At 38.4% G+C, this 16142-nt stretch overlaps 1 protein-coding gene across 2 annotated transcripts in view; it reads left to right on the top strand.

Annotated features, from left to right (window-relative positions):
• LOC121387576 (voltage-dependent L-type calcium channel subunit beta-1-like) overlaps window positions 1–15199 on the top strand; it is a 69518-nt gene extending 54319 nt beyond the window's left edge. For both annotated transcript variants that reach the window (XM_041518735.1, XM_041518736.1), the window contains 8 exons: window positions 61–197; window positions 1509–1594; window positions 3957–4087; window positions 5159–5298; window positions 5691–5803; window positions 9622–9773; window positions 10981–11076; window positions 13381–15199. In XM_041518735.1, the coding sequence (XP_041374669.1) occupies window positions 61–197; window positions 1509–1594; window positions 3957–4087; window positions 5159–5298; window positions 5691–5803; window positions 9622–9773; window positions 10981–11076; window positions 13381–13881 (1356 nt within the window). In that variant the 3' untranslated portion in view covers window positions 13882–15199. The remainder of the gene's footprint in view (window positions 1–60; window positions 198–1508; window positions 1595–3956; window positions 4088–5158; window positions 5299–5690; window positions 5804–9621; window positions 9774–10980; window positions 11077–13380) is intronic.
• Window positions 15200–16142: the final 943 nt, after the last annotated feature.

Here is a 16142-nt window from a genome sequence, read left to right as displayed (position 1 = left end):
CTCTCTCTCTCTCTCTCTCTCTGATTTCTAATGTGGCCATTTTGTATATGTATTTGACAGAAATTTAACAATAACTGGTGGATCGGCAGACTTGTGAAGGAGGGCTGTGATGTGCGCTTTATTCCGAGTCCTGCTAAACTAGAGCACCTGCGAGTTCAGTCTGGAAGTGGGGGGCGCTCAGGGAAACTTTATACTAGGTACGTATTCAAATTTTTTTGGTTATAAAACGCCACGTCACAAACCAGAGACAAAAGACATGTCTTTGTGCACACATCACAAACATGTACATATAGCAGGCTTTGAATTTGGGAATTGCTGTCGTAGGATTCTGCTATAGGTGTACAAATTATGTAATAATATAGATATTTTAGGATTCTGTCTTAAACTTGTGACCCAAAGTGTGCAGCTCGTAGAAGATTGGAAATTCATAGCTTGTATAGACAGGGCTTGAAATTGCCTTGGTACAGGCAGCAAATGTCATTTGATATTTCTGATAATCATTTTCATAAGCATTTTTACTTTTCATTTTAGTTTGGAGAATTATTCATTTTTCAGGAGCGATATTATAAATCTTACACTTTTATCCACTTTTGTCACTCAAAACGTCTGCATTGCTGTTACAAAAGGAGGCAGGACGTAGCTCAATTGTACAGCGCTCACTTGATGCACGGTTGGTTTAGGATCGATCCCCATCGGTGGGCCCATTGGTCTATTTCTCATTCCAGCCAGTGCACCATGATTAGCATATCAAAGGCCATGGTATGTGTTCTCCTGTCTGTGGAATGGTGCATATAAAAAGATCCCTTGCTGATAATCGAAAAGAGTAGCCTATGAAGTGGCGACAGTGAATTTCCTCGCTCAATATCTGTGTGGTCCTTAACCATATGTCCGATGCCATATAACCATAAATAAAATGTGTTGAGTGCATCGTTGAATGAAATATTTCCTTCCTTCCTTCCTTACTGTTACAAAAGTTACATTAAAAATCTTATTTTGAGACTGATGTTTAGTTCTTCTCAATTTCTAGCACTTGCTTCCATTTTGATATTTGAGAAGCAAAGATTGCTTTCAACTCCACAACTGAATTTTGAGCCTTTATAGATGATGCTAATGAGTTGAGTGGTGAAGCTACAGTGAAACCTCTCAAAACGGGACCCTGTGTAAACCAGAATTCCGTCAAAACCGGATGTTTTTCACAATCTTTTTTGATATTTTTAAATCAGTACAGAACTTAACCTCTCTAAACTGGATACCTCTTTCAACCAGACATTTTACTTGGTTTAGTGTCCGGTTTAGAGGGCTTTCACTGTATTTGACACCATTTTCCTCCACGTTTGTGAAGTTTTCACAATGTGTGGAATTTTAAAATGAAAATAAGTATTAAAAAAAATTAATGTTTTGCTGTGTGTATGACAGAAATCAATGTTATCTTTGAATTAAATTTTAAAAATGTTTTTTACTCACTACAAAAGTGTTTAACAATGTGTTTGTTTGATTCTTTGTTTCAGTAAAACCAATTCTTCCTCTAACATAGATAACCTCCTTGCTAACTCAAAGTCATCAAATTCTCGAGGTTCTACACCTCCAACACCAGGTAAGATGTTGTATGTTTATGAATTGTGTGTTATTTCTTTCACGTTCATCTGGGTATGAACAAAAAAAAATCATCAACAAACTGTGTGAATCGGCGAAGCCATTTTCAACTAAGTTTCAGATTGATTGAAAACATATTTTATTGCAGAAACGACAAAAGGATTGGACACAAATTGTTATAATTGGGGGGGGGGGGGGGGGGGGGTGTCCATATCCAGATGAATGTAAAAGAAATAACAGACAATACTTCTAATTAAATTTGAATCATACTTGCTAATAACAACACTAAAACTTCAAACTTTATTTTGATTTACATTTGATCCATAAACAATTTTAACACGATAAGACAACTTGCCCATATAAAATGACGTCATCAGATATGACGTTCCCTGACAACGTAATTTTTACATTCATCGAGAAATGAACAAACTTCCGTTGTTACATCTGGCCCAATGGGATGATGTTATATTGTAAAGAATGTAATGAAATTTACTAATATAGGTTTAAAAAATAATAATAATAATAACGGGTTGAAATTGGCAGAATTTCCTGCCAGACATTCAATGCGACAAGCTACAAATTCTGCTGGACCGAATCAAAACCTACGAGATCAGCACAAAATAATTGCTGTCTGTTGGGACAGCAGGCAAAAACATCTTCCAACCTGTGCTGATGTTCACCAGAAAAACATCTCCCAGCCTGTGCTGATGTTCACCAGATAAACATCTCCCAGCCTGTGCTCATGTTCACCAGATAAACATCTCCCAGCCTGTGCTGATGTTCACCAGATAAACATCTCCCAGCCTGTGCTGATGTTCACCAGATAAACATCTCCGAGCCTGTGCTGATGTTCACCAGATAAACATCTCCCAGCCTGTGCTGATGTTCACCAGATAAACATCTCCCAGCCTGTGCTGATGTTCACCAGAAAAACATCTCCCAGCCTGTGCTGATGTTCACCAGAAAAACATCTCCCAGCCTGTTCTGATGTTCACCAGATAAACATCTCCCAGCCTGTGCTGATGTTCACCAGAAAAACATCTCCCAGCCTGTGCTGATGTTCACCAGAAAAACATCTCCCAGTCTGTGCTGATGTTCACCAGAAAAACATCTCCCAGCCTGTGCTGATGTTCACCAGAAAAAACTGGTCGGGACAGTAGTATTTCAATCACTGGATAATAATATTCAGTTAATAAAGTGGATTGGCAAATGGGCGGTAGGCCTATATAAATAATATAAATGCCTCACCACAAGATGTTGTTCAGGAAACGTGTTGTTCAGTATCACGTCACGATTTGCTACGCAAGTTTCAAAAAGTGCTATACAATTTTGAAACATTAAGCAGTAATTGCTAATCAATTTTCAATTGTTATCGCTAATTGAGATTTTGAAAACAAAATGTTACCTGTTGTTATATACTGTATAAAATGAAACATGATAAAATATAAACCATGACAATGAATTGTAAACAGTGATTAGGTTGTATAATGTTTCAAATTCTGTGTTAAAATGAGGTTATGGTCAACAACAGTCACTTTTTGGACCCTTGTTTTGGCTTTGTACACAATAAATAAAACATCCAATGGTAATTCTTTAATATGATATATTTGACAAAAGTTACTTTTTATTTTATTCATCTTTTTAAAACTTCATATTAATATTTTGTCCAGAATTATGAAAAATTAATTTTTGACAAAAACCATGTTGAGTTTATAATTTTTACTCACATATATTCACTTAAATAATTTATAAATGCATAAAATAAAGTTCATATTTGAATCGGTATTATTTTTGTGGCTTTTTATATTTTTTAATGATATTTTAGATCAGTTAATGTTGACTAAAATTAGACCAAAAAATTTAAAAAGTCGCGTTTACTTACCGGCTTTTGTGGTCAACTATCCAGTATTTATGTCTATTATTCCTTATAGCATTAGTTGTCTAACCAGAATTTTGTTTTCAAAGACGCACCACGATTCATATCCCAATATTTTGTGATTTTCGTAGTTGGTAAAACGATCAAATTTATTATCAAATTAACTGTTTCAATCAGCTGTCGATCTCTGAAAATTACTGAGACGTGCCGTCATTGTTGTCAAGCAAAAATACTTGCCGAAACCCACTTTTTCAACACAAAATTACAAGCTATTTTTAGTTGAAAAACAAAACTTAAACACAGGAAGCTGAGTTGTCTTCTGTTTCCTGTTATACAAGTCTTTCTGGTGAGTGTCGTGTGCAAAACGGCGGGAAATATGAATTGGGGAATGCACTGTATACAGTGTACAGTATGTCGACTGGTGTGACGTCGGGCGAGATATCTCACATGCAGTAGTCAGAAGGTTAATGTTTGTCGTTTGTTGTAGGTGTTGAGGGTGATCAGAACGGTATCGACAGTAACATGGGAGAGGATAGCGATAGTTTAGGCAACTCGAAAACCAGCAAAGCGAGTATAACACCACCTACCAAGGAAAAGAGGAAACCATTCTTTAAAAAGGTGAGAGTCAGCAGAAACTCAGCAAACCAAACAGTCTTACAGGGTAGAGGGTAAAACAGGTATGGTGCTATACTCAGATTTGTTGGCAGATTTTATTGTTTTAAGTTAACTTTTTGATGTAATTAATTATTCCTTATCATTACTGTATGATTTTCTTAACCCAAACCCTAAACATAACCCTTTTTTTTCTGGGGGAAGCTCCCTATACCCCCAGTTGACTGAGGTTGCATTCATTTCCATAGCACCGTACCCAGAAATTTCTGGCGAAACACTGTTATGATGTACGGGTGGATGGATGGGTGGAAAGATTGAGATGGATGGATGGGGATGGATTGAGGGATGGATTGATAGGGATGGATGGGGATGGATTGATGAATGGATAAATAGTGATGGGTGGATGGATGGGTGGGGATAGATGGATGGATAGATAGGGATAGATGAATTTTAGGATGGATGGGGATGGATGGATATGGATGAATGGGGATTGAATGACGGATGGATATGGATAGGGGTGGAAGAATGGATTGATGGGAATGGATACATGGATGGAAGGGTTTGGGTGGGTGGATGGATTTGCGTGGGTAGATGGAAGGATGGATGGATGGTTTTCATGTGGACAAAGAAAATTGATATTGATCAGTGGCGTGTGGGGGGGGGGGGGGGGGCGGATGCATGGGTACTATGCCCCACCCAACATTCAAAACGTTTTTTAAACAACTCTTAAATTTTATAGAATCATAAACATACCTACCTACACATAGGATATTTCTTATTATGTTTATGTCCCGAGTGAGATAAGCTTGTTTTATATCCTATTTAATACCCATAATCTATCTTAATTTATATCACTCGACTCGTTTAGTTGACTTCCTGTAAGGTTTTGTAGTTCCCAAATTGATGATGACATCATCGTGTGATGTCCCACTTGGTGTTTTAGTGGGACGTATCACTTTGATGCTTGGCATTTTAGTGGGACGTATCACTTTCATGCTTGGCATTTTAGTGGGACGTATCACTTTGATACCAAGATATTTTTAACCATGTGGGTAATAAATTGTTTTTATTTGACAGTCTGAATCGATACCTCCTTACGAAGTTGTGCCTTCCATGCGGCCCGTGGTGCTGATTGGTCCCAGTTTGAAAGGTTACGAGGTCACAGACATGATGCAGAAAGCGTTGTTTGACTATCTGAAACACAAGTTTGAAGGAAGGTCAGTGATTTACAGTATCAGTTTTATACTTAACCTGACCTCACACCCATGTGCATTTTCTCACTGTATGTAGCCAGAAGTGTTTGACTATTTGAATACCTGACCTCACACCCATGTGCAAGTTTGAAGGCAGGTCAGAGTCACGAACAGTCATTTTACAGTATATTTGCTTTAAATAAATTAAAATCAATTTCATACTTACTCTCATGTGCATTTTCTCACTATATGTAACCAGAAGTGTCCATTTATTTAAAATTTTCAACACAGATGGTAAAGATATTAATATATTGACAGATGATCAAGATATGGTTAAATGTTGTTAATATTAGTATTTCTGTTTCTGATGTTTATTTTATTTTATTTTATTTATTTATTTATTTATTCTTTTTCAGAATTATTATCACACGGGTGACTGCTGACATATCGCTGGCTAAACGCTCTTTGTTGAACAATCCAAGCAAGCGAGCCATCATGGAACGGGCCAATAGTCGTGCGGCTGGGCTTGGTATGTTTTTGTTTGTACAGTTAAATGCTTCAAAACCAATAAACCAGAATTCCTTCAAACTTGGACGTTTTCTCTGGTGTCCGTTTGAATTACTAACACTAGAATTTATCCTTTTTAACGGGAAACCCCCCCCCCCAAAAACCTCAGAATTTTTTAAAAAATTAATGTTTTCACTGAATTGCCCATCTTTTAACACTAGAATTTATCCTATCCTAACTGGAAACCTTGTAAACTCAACAGATAATAATCTAGTCCCGGTGTGTTCATGTGATGTAAATTATACCCTTGGTCCTGGTATGTTTATATAAGGTAAATTATACCCTTGGTCCCGGTGTGTTCATGTGATGTAAATTATACCCTTGGTCCCGGTATGTTTATATAAGGTAAATTATACCCTTGGTCCCTGTGTGTTTATTTAATGTAAATTATACCCTTGGTCCCGGTGTGTTCATGTGAGGTAAATTATACCCTTGGTCCCGGTGTGTTCATGTGAGGTATATTATACCCTTTGTCCCGGTGTGTTCATGTGATGTAATTTATACCCTTGGTCCCGGGGTGTTCATGTGATGTAAATTATACCCTTGGTCCCGGGGTGTTCATGTGATGTAAATTATACCCTTGGTCCCGGGGTGTTTATGTGATGTAAATTATACCCTTTGTCCCGGGGTGTTCATGTGATGTAAATTATACCCTTGGTCCCGGGGTGTTCATGTGAGGTATATTATACCCTTGGTCCCGGGGTGTTCATGTGATGTAAATTATACCCTTGGTCCCGGGGTGTTCATGTGATGTAAATTATACCCTTTGTCCCGGGGTGTTTATGTGATGTAAATTATACCCTTGGTCCCGGGGTGTTCATGTGATGTAAATTATACCCTTGGTCCCGGGGTGTTCATGTGATGTAAATTATACCCTTGGTCCCGGGGTGTTCATGTGATGTAAATTATACCCTTGGTCCCGGGGGTGTTCATGTGATGTATATTATACCCTTGGTCCCGGGGTGTTCATGTGATGTAAATTATACCCTTGGTCCCGGGGTGTTTATGTGATGTATATTATACCCTTGGTCCCGGTGTGTTCATGTGATGTAAATTATACCCTTGGTCCCGGTGTGTTCATGTGATGTATATTATACCCTTTGTCCCGGGGTGTTCATGTGATGTAAATTATACCCTTGGTCCCGGGGTGTTCATGTGATGTAAATTATACCCTTGGTCCCGGTGTGTTCATGTGATGTAAATTATACCCTTGGTCCCGGTGTGTTCATGTGATGTAAATTATACCCTTGGTCCCGGTGTGTTCATGTGATGTAAATTATACCCTTGGTCCCGGTGTGTTCATGTGATGTATATTATACCCTTGGTCCCGGTGTGTTCATGTGATGTAACTTATACCCTTGGTCCCGGTGTGTTCATGTGATGTAAATTTTACCCTTGGTCCCGGTGTGTTCATGTGATGTAAATTATACCCTTGGTCCCGGTGTGTTCATGTGATGTAAATTATACCCTTGGTCCCGGTGTGTTCATGTGATGTAACTTATACCCTTGGTCCCGGTGTGTTCATGTGTTGTAACTTATACCCTTGGTCCCGGTGTGTTCATGTGATGTAAATTATACCCTTGGTCCCGGTGTGTTCATGTGATGTAAATTATACCCTTGGTCCCGGTGTGTTCATGTGATGTAACTTATACCCTTGGTCCCGGTGTGTTCATGTGTTGTAACTTATACCCTTGGTCCCGGTGTGTTCATGTGATGTAAATTATACCCTTGGTCCCGGTGTGTTCATGTGATGTAACTTATACCCTTGGTCCCGGTGTGTTCATGTGATGTATATTATACCCTTGATCCCGGTGTGTTTATGTGATGTAAATTATACTCTTGATCCCTGTGTGTTTATTACCCTTGGTCCCGGTGTGTGATAACTAATACCAAACATTATGATAGCACTATTTTGTGATTGAGGTGGGACGTAGCGCAGTAGTAAAGCACTTGCCTGATGCATGGTCGGTGTGGGATCGATCCCCGTTGGTGGGCCCACTGGGCTATTTCTCACTCCAGCCAGTACACCACAAAGGCCGTACATCAAGGGGCGGAATTTAGCTAAGTCAGTTGAGTGCTCGCCTGAGGTGCTTGTGTTGCAGGATTGAATCACCTCACACGATCCATTCAACTGACTGGATTTTTTCTCGTTCCAACCAGTGCACCACAACTAATCAAATGCTGTGGTGTGTACTATCCTGTCTGTGGGATGGTGCATATAAAAGATCCCTTGCTACTAATGGAAAAATGTAGTGGGTGTCCTCTTTGAGACTATATGTCAGAATTACCAAATGTTTGACATCCAATAGCCAATGATTAATTAATCAATATGCTCTGGTGGGACATTCCTGAGTTTGCTGCAATTTTAAAGATGTTATCGACAAACAGAGACTTTTTAACGATTGTAATCAGATATCAAATATATTTTTCTGCATAAAATATTAGTGGCTGTATATTAAACATGTTTCTGATCGTTCTAATATTTGTACTAGGTTAAATTTAATTTTATTCCTAAAAAAAGATTTTTTCGTACATACGAAATTATTTGAAGACAAAATTAAGTTTGGGCTTCTTACGAATATTAAGACGACCAGAAACACATTGAATATATACAGACACTGATATTCTCAACCAGAAAATATATTTACTATGTAAGTTTAATCGTAGAAATATTTTATTAGTTGGAAACATCTTACAATGCAGCAAACTCAGGAATGTCCCTTTAAGAGAAACATCTTACAATGCAGCAAACTCAGGAATGTCCCTTTAAGAGAAACATCTTACAATGCAGCAAACTCAGGAACGTCCCTTTAAACTGTGTGATCATGAAATATTGTCACTATGTTGCATACTGTAAAATACCTTATTTTTGTGAGAACTTAATTTCTGTGCTTTTCACGAAGACATTAATTCAATGAGTAGGACTGCTACATTATAACTTTGTATGTTATGCTACTCTAGTAATATAGTAAAATTGATCAATAATACCAATAATTATCCACTTGGTTCAACATAACTGAGTTAATAACAATCATACGAAGCACACATGTAATAACAAGTGTTGTTACCCACTTGGTTCAACATAACCGAGTTAATAATAATCATATGAAGCAAATGTGTAATAACAAGTGTCATTATCCACTTCGTTCAACATAACCAAGTTAATAATCATACGAAGCACACGTGTAATAACAAGTGTTATTATCCACTTGGTTCAACATGACAGAGTTAATGTAATAAGTGTTATTATCCACTTGGTTCAACATAACCAAGTTAATAATCATACGAAGCACACGTGTAATAACAAGTGTTATTATCCACTTGCTTCAACATGACAGAGTTAATGTAATAAGTGTTATTATCCACTTGGTTCAACATAACCAAGTTAATAATCATACGAAGCACACGTGTAATAGCAAATGTAATGACGTAAATTTGGGAAGCGACATTATAATATGGCGTTGTTTTCTCCAGTCGTAGCTGAAACTTTGCATGTGAAATGTGACGTCATTTCGTAATCTCCTTCTAGTTGTGGTTGAAACATTTTGAGACGATGAAACAAATAATATGGATAATAAAGAATTATTACACTCACGTGCGAGTCGTACTGATTTTAAGAAACTTGTGTCAGGATTTATGTATTACCCTTGTTCTAACTCGGGCAATACAAAAAATCCGGACACTCGTTTTGTAAAATCAGTAAAACACACAAGCTTGTATAATAATCTCTATGTGTTGCCTTGTTTCTTTAGTATGAGTATATTTTGGTTTTCCTTTCAGCTGAAGTCCAGGCTGAGATTGAGAGAATCTTCGAGCTGGCGCGGGCATTACAGTTAGTGGTGCTGGACTGTGACACAATAAACCACCCCTCTCAACTGGCCAAGACCTCCCTAGCTCCCATTGTAGTGTATGTTAAAATATCCTCCCCTAAGGTGAGTATTCTCCTTAGCTCCTATTGTAGTGTATGTTAAAATATCCTCTCCTAAGGTGAGTATTCTCCCTAGCTCCTATTGTAGTGTATGTTAAAATATCCTGTCCTAAGGTGAGTATTCTCTCTAGCTCCTATTGTAGTGTATGTTAAAATATCCTGTCCTAAGGTGAGTATTCTCTCTAGCTCCTATTGTAGTGTATGTTAAAATATCCGCCCCTAAAGTGAGTATTCTCCCTAGCTCCTATTGTAGTGTATGTTAAAATATCCTCTCCTAAGGTGAGTATTCTCTCTAGCTCCTATTGTAGTGTATGTTAAAATATCCTGTCCTAAGGTGAGTATTCTCCCTAGCTCCTATTGTAGTGTATGTTAAAATATCCTCCCCTAAGGTGAGTATTCTCCCTAGCTCCTATTGTAGTGTATGTTAAAATATCCGCCCCTAAAGTGAGTATTCTCCCTAGCTCCTATTGTAGTGTATGTTAAAATATCCTCTCCTAAGGTGAGTATTCTCTCTAGCTCCTATTGTAGTGTATGTTAAAATATCCTCTCCTAAGGTGAGTATTCTCTCTAGCTCCTATTGTAGTGTATGTTAAAATATCCTCTCCTAAGGTGAGTATTCTCTCTAGCTCCTATTGTAGTGTATGTTAAAATATCCTGTCCTAAGGTGAGTATTCTTTCTAGCTCCTATTGTAGTGTATGTTAAAATATCCTCCCCTAAGGTGAGTATTCTCCCTAGCTCCTATTGTAGTGTATGTTAAAATATCCTCTCCTAAGGTGAGTATTCTCTCTAGCTCCTATTGTAGTGTATGTTAAAATATTCTGTAAGGTGAGTACTTTCTCTAATGGCTATTGTAGTGTATATTAAAATGTTAAACCCTAAGGTGTGTAGTGTATGTTAAAGTATCCCCAGATGGAAGTATTCCATATCTCATTGTAGTGTATGTTAAAATATTAATCTAAAGGGAGTATGCCCTTTAACTCCCTTTGAAGTGAATGTTAAAATATTTTCAGAGGAAAATACTCCAGTGTTCTCGCATAAACAGTATTTTAAAAGCAAAATTTTGTGAAACTTTGCAAAATATTACAAAGTAGTAACATATTTTGGTAATGTTACTTCATCCCAATGATTTAAAATTTAAAATGTATATTTTATTTTATTTTTATTTTATTTTATTTTGACTGTTATATGAAATGTGTGATTCTTGTTTCAGGTTTTACAAAGGTTAATCAAATCTCGGGGGAAATCTCAGAGTAGAAATATGAACGTTCAACTTGTCGCTGCTGATAAACTAGCTCAGTGTTGTCCGGTAAGTTGTCTCCCTTTACATTAATAATATGAACGTTCAACTTGTCGCTGCTGATAAACTAGCTCAGTGTTGTCCGGTAAGTTGTCTCCCTTTACATTAATAATATGAACATTCAACTTGTCGCTGCTGATAAACTAGCTCAGTGTTGTCTGGTAAGTTGTCTCCCTTTACATTAATAATATGAACGTTCAACTTGTCGCTGCTGATAAACTAGCTCAGTGTTGTCCGGTAAGTTGTCTCCCCTTACATTAATAAGATGAACTTTCAACTTGTCGCTGCTGATAAGCTAGCTCAGTGTTGTCCGGTACGTTGTCTCCCCTTACATTAATAAGATGAACGTTCAACTTGTCGCTGCTGATAAACTAGCTCAGTGTTGTCCGGTAAGTTGTCTCCCCTTACATTAATAAGATGAACGTTTAAGGTTCCATTAGACCAAATCAATTCCTATTGCCGATAATGTTAACGTTTACTGATAAAACTGATATAAGCAGCGTTTTAACACACCCAGGAAGTACAGCAATAGAAAGTGTGGCACCTCACATCTAATCTAGCTGCAAGAAAATGGGGGGTCACGTATCATTTAAGAGATTTAATTTATGTTTTTAATAGCAACCTTAATTTTTGCTGAAAATTGCAGTTCCATTTTTGGGGGTACCCCGCATTAGTTTCAACCTCTGGTATATACTGCATAACAACTGTATAACAAATAAAAGTGTATTTATTTATTGTCAATGGATAATAGTATTTGCACAAATAATCAATGTCACATATTACTCCCAATCACACCCACAGCTGCTTTTACTCCGTAAATATTTGACGGTGCACGTCGAACCTTGACACGGTACTCTCTTCTTTGGTACTATGCAACCTCAACTTGTTGCTGCTGATAAACTAGCTCAGTGTTGTCCGGTAAGTTGTCTCCCCTTACCGTATTTGACCGGAAATTAGCCCATGTCTTTGAATAAGCCCCCCTCCGTTTTGATAGCATTTAAGAAATTAGGCCCTCATTCGTAAATAAGCCCACCCCCAACTTCGTCACCTTATAAATAACATGAAACTGCAAGTTTGCTCAAAGCTCATTTAAAAGGTCATACCTCCTGCAGATAATTAAACACAAATGTAACACAATATTTTACCACCAGTGAGATTTAGCAGTTGTTTCCAATTTCATGCCTGCAGTATTTCTTTGAAGTACACAAGCCCAAGTCTGAACCAAAACCAATGTCTATTTTTACCACCACACTGGGTCCGCAGTTAATGCTAATTAGGCAAATACCTTATTCTGATTGGCTAAGAACAATGACCTCGATTGACAATTCTTTGTCGTGTAAGCTGGCTGCCTGTGTCAGAAATGTGTGTATACGCTATTGAGTTTGTTAATTGCTGTTGTTTTAAGTCTTCTCAGCATTAAATTTTGGATGTAAATAAACAGAACTGGTAAGTAATTGTAACATGGAAGGTGTGTTTCTGATAATTAGATACTAGTAAAAAACCCAATTTAATTAATAAACAATTATTTATTAATAACAAATGGAACACTAATTAATAGGTGCTACTGAACGTTTTTTGTTTTCTTCCTAGTTCATTTAATTATTATTTATTTATTTATTTATTTATTTATTATTATTTTTTTTTTTCTCTCAACAAAACTGGCCCCTTGTCTGGGAATAAGCCCACCCCATGCTAAGCTCACAATGAGTTGTCTTGGCCCCCTGGGCTTATTTCCGGTCAAATACGGTACATTAATAAGATGAACGTTCAACTTGTCGCTGCTGATAAACTAGCTTTCTGTTGGCCAATAAGTTGTCTCCCCTTACATTACTAAAATGTATGAATTAGCTTAATGTTTTTCAGGAAGTTGTCTCCCCGTACATAAATAATATGAACGTTCAACTTGTCGCTACTGATAAACTAGCTTAGTAAAAAAAAGTAGCCCATGAAGTGGCGACGACAGGTTTCCTCCCTCAATATCTGTGTGGTCCTTAACCATATGTCCAACACCATATAACTGTAAATAAAATGTGTTGAGTGCATCGTTAAATAAAACATTTCCTTCCCTTTTTTATGTAAAAATATCTTACTGCTATTGTAGAAATGTACCAGGTTTCCACTAAGACTGCAATTCAGAATTATCAAGTGTTTGATACCCAGTGTGGCATCATTAAACAAAACAAAGTTTAACTTTAAAAAAATTTTTTAGGACATGTTTAATCAGTTATAAATATTAAAATATTAACTAACATGTTTATTTCAGGACATGTTTGATGTGATATAAATAAAATATTCAACATCTGTCTCTTTCAGGACATGTTTGATGTGATATTGGACGAGAACCAGCTGGATGACGCTTGTGATCACCTCGCCGAGTTCCTGGAGGCGTACTGGCGTGCCACCCACCCCCCCAACGTCACCCCCCAGTCCCCGTCACACACCCAGCACCATAGGACTATGCCCTCACCGAACCCGTTGTCCCGCCACAACACGATCGCTCACAGTCGGTCGGGCAGTTTGGAGCGGGTGACGCGGCGACGCGATGAATCGCCTGAGCGACGCGATGACTATGATCACGATCGGCCAGATCACGATTCAAGCCGGCGGGACCCACGTGCTTTCGATCGGGAACGTGACTTCCAGACGAGTCAGGACTACGAGCACCACGAGAAGGACTTCGATAGGGGCCGGAGCCACGAGTACGAGGCGCACAGAAAGAACAAAGACAGTGAGCGTTACATAGACTCAAGGGTCCGCCACCATAGTGCCGAGAAAAAATATCCACCTATCAGACAGGGGAGCATCGATATCTAGCTAAGACTTAGTTAGCACCTTCAGGCCCAGTTTCCACACGGTCGGACAGAAATATTCACCTATCGGACAGGGGAGCATCGATATCTAGCTAAGACTTAGTTAGCACCTTCAGGCCCAGTTTCCACACGGTCGGACAGAAATATTCACCTATCGGACAGGGGAGCATCGATATCTAGCTAAGATTTAGTTAGCACCTTCAGGCCCAGTTTCCGCACGGTCGGACAAAAATATTCACCTATCGGACAGGGGAGCATCGATATCTAGCTAAGATTTAGTTAGCACTTTCAGGCCCAGTTTACGCACGGTCGGACAAAAATATTCACCTATCGGACAGGGGAGCATCGACATCTAGCTAAGATTTAGTTAGCACCTTCAGGCCCAGTTTCCGCACGGTCGGACAAAAATATTCACCTATCGGACAGGGGAGCATCGATATCTAGCTAAGACTTAGTTAGCACCTTCAGGCCCAGTTTCCGCACGGTCGGACAGAAATATTCACCTATCGGACAGGGGAGCATCGATATCTAGCTAAGATTTAGTTAGCACCTTCAGGCCCAGTTTCCGCACGGTCGGACAAAAATATTCACCTATCGGACAGGGGAGCATCGATATCTAGCTAAGACTTAGTTAGCACCTTCAGGCCCAGTTTCCGCACGGTCGGACCGTAATAATAAAGTTTGTTATACAGTGAAAAACCAGAATTTCCTCAAAACCAGAACTCTTGTAAATCAGTTTCCTCAAAACCAGAACTCTTTGTAACTCAAAGTTGCCTCAAAACCAGAACTCTTTAAATCAGTTTCCTCAAAACCAGAACTCTTGTGAATCAGAATTTCCTCAAAACCAGAACTCTTTAAATCAGTTTCCTCAAAACCAGAACTCTTTGTAACTCAAAGTTGCCTCAAAACCAGAACTCTTTAAATCAGTTTCCTCAAAACCAGAACTCTTTGTGACTCAAAGTTGCCTCAAAACCAGAACTCTTTTTAAATCAGTTTCCTCAAAACCAGAACTCTTGTGAATCAGAATTTCCTCAAAACCAGAACTCTTTTTAAATCAGTTTCCTCAAAACCAGAACTCTTATGAATCAGAATTTCCTCAAAACCAGATTTTTTCTAGATTTCTTTTTAAATATCAGTAATATCATAGCCTGTCTAAACCTGATAGCGCTTAAACCAGACTTACTTGCTGCCGTGAGTGTTTGGTTTAGAGGAGTTTCACTCTATATATACGACCGGCCTCGGTGGCGTCGTGGTTAGGCCATCGGTCTACAGGCTGGTAGGTACTGGGTTCGGATCCCAGTCAAGGCATGCGATTTTTAATCCAGATACAGACTCCAAAACCTGAGTGAGTGCTCCACAAGGCTCAATGGGTAGGTGTAAACCACTTGCACCGACCAGTGATCCATAACCGGTTAAAAAAAAGGCCATGGTTTGTGCTATCCTGCCTGTGGGAAGCGCAAATAAAAGATCCCTAGCTGCTAATCGGAAAAAGTAGCCCATGTAGTGGCGACAGCGGGTTTCCTCTCAAAATCTGTGTGGTCCTTAACCATAAGTCTGATGCCATATAACCGTAAATAAAATGTGTTGAGTGCGTCGTTAAATAAAACATTTCTTTCTTTCTGTATATATACGGAACATTTTGTTGTCAATTGTTTAGTAGTGAGTTGATCAGTCTGAAAATTTACTAGTTTTTAACACTTTAAAACTGTACACAATCAAGATGTAATATTTACAGATATTGACCATCGGTGAGGGCAATATCAGCTTTTATGGACCCAACAACTTGATATTGACTGAGGCCATTGGCTCATGTTGTTACCAGTTTTTGAGGTCCATAAAAGCTGACTTTGCCCAAAACACCGTCAATAATTGTTTTATTATGTAATAATTGAAATAAATATCCGTTTATAATTTTCCGTAAAATGCAATTTATAACCGACAAGATTTGGCATCGAGCAATCCTGTGTAATATTTAAAAACCTTAAAATGTTGGTTGCCAGGATTCGAACCTACTGCACTGTTGCATTTGACATCCCACGACTGACGACTCGGCCAACCAGGTGTTCCACAAAAAATGGAAGCCCCAACTAACCGTAGTAAAGAAAGCATGCTGGAGGACACTATTGGAAACTGATGTAGCAGTTTGGATTAATTCATCTAAGTTCTGTTGTGGGTTACAATGACCGGTATGGAAACTTGGCCTGACATGAACAAATGTTCACACTTCCAGTTTAAAAGACAAAAAGACGAGATGCCCCCGATCGT

The sequence above is a fragment of the Gigantopelta aegis genome, chromosome 13, assembly GCF_016097555.1.
Source record: "Gigantopelta aegis isolate Gae_Host chromosome 13, Gae_host_genome, whole genome shotgun sequence".
Taxonomy (NCBI): domain Eukaryota; kingdom Metazoa; phylum Mollusca; class Gastropoda; order Neomphalida; family Peltospiridae; genus Gigantopelta; species Gigantopelta aegis.
This window is presented reverse-complemented; position numbering and strand designations above follow the sequence as displayed.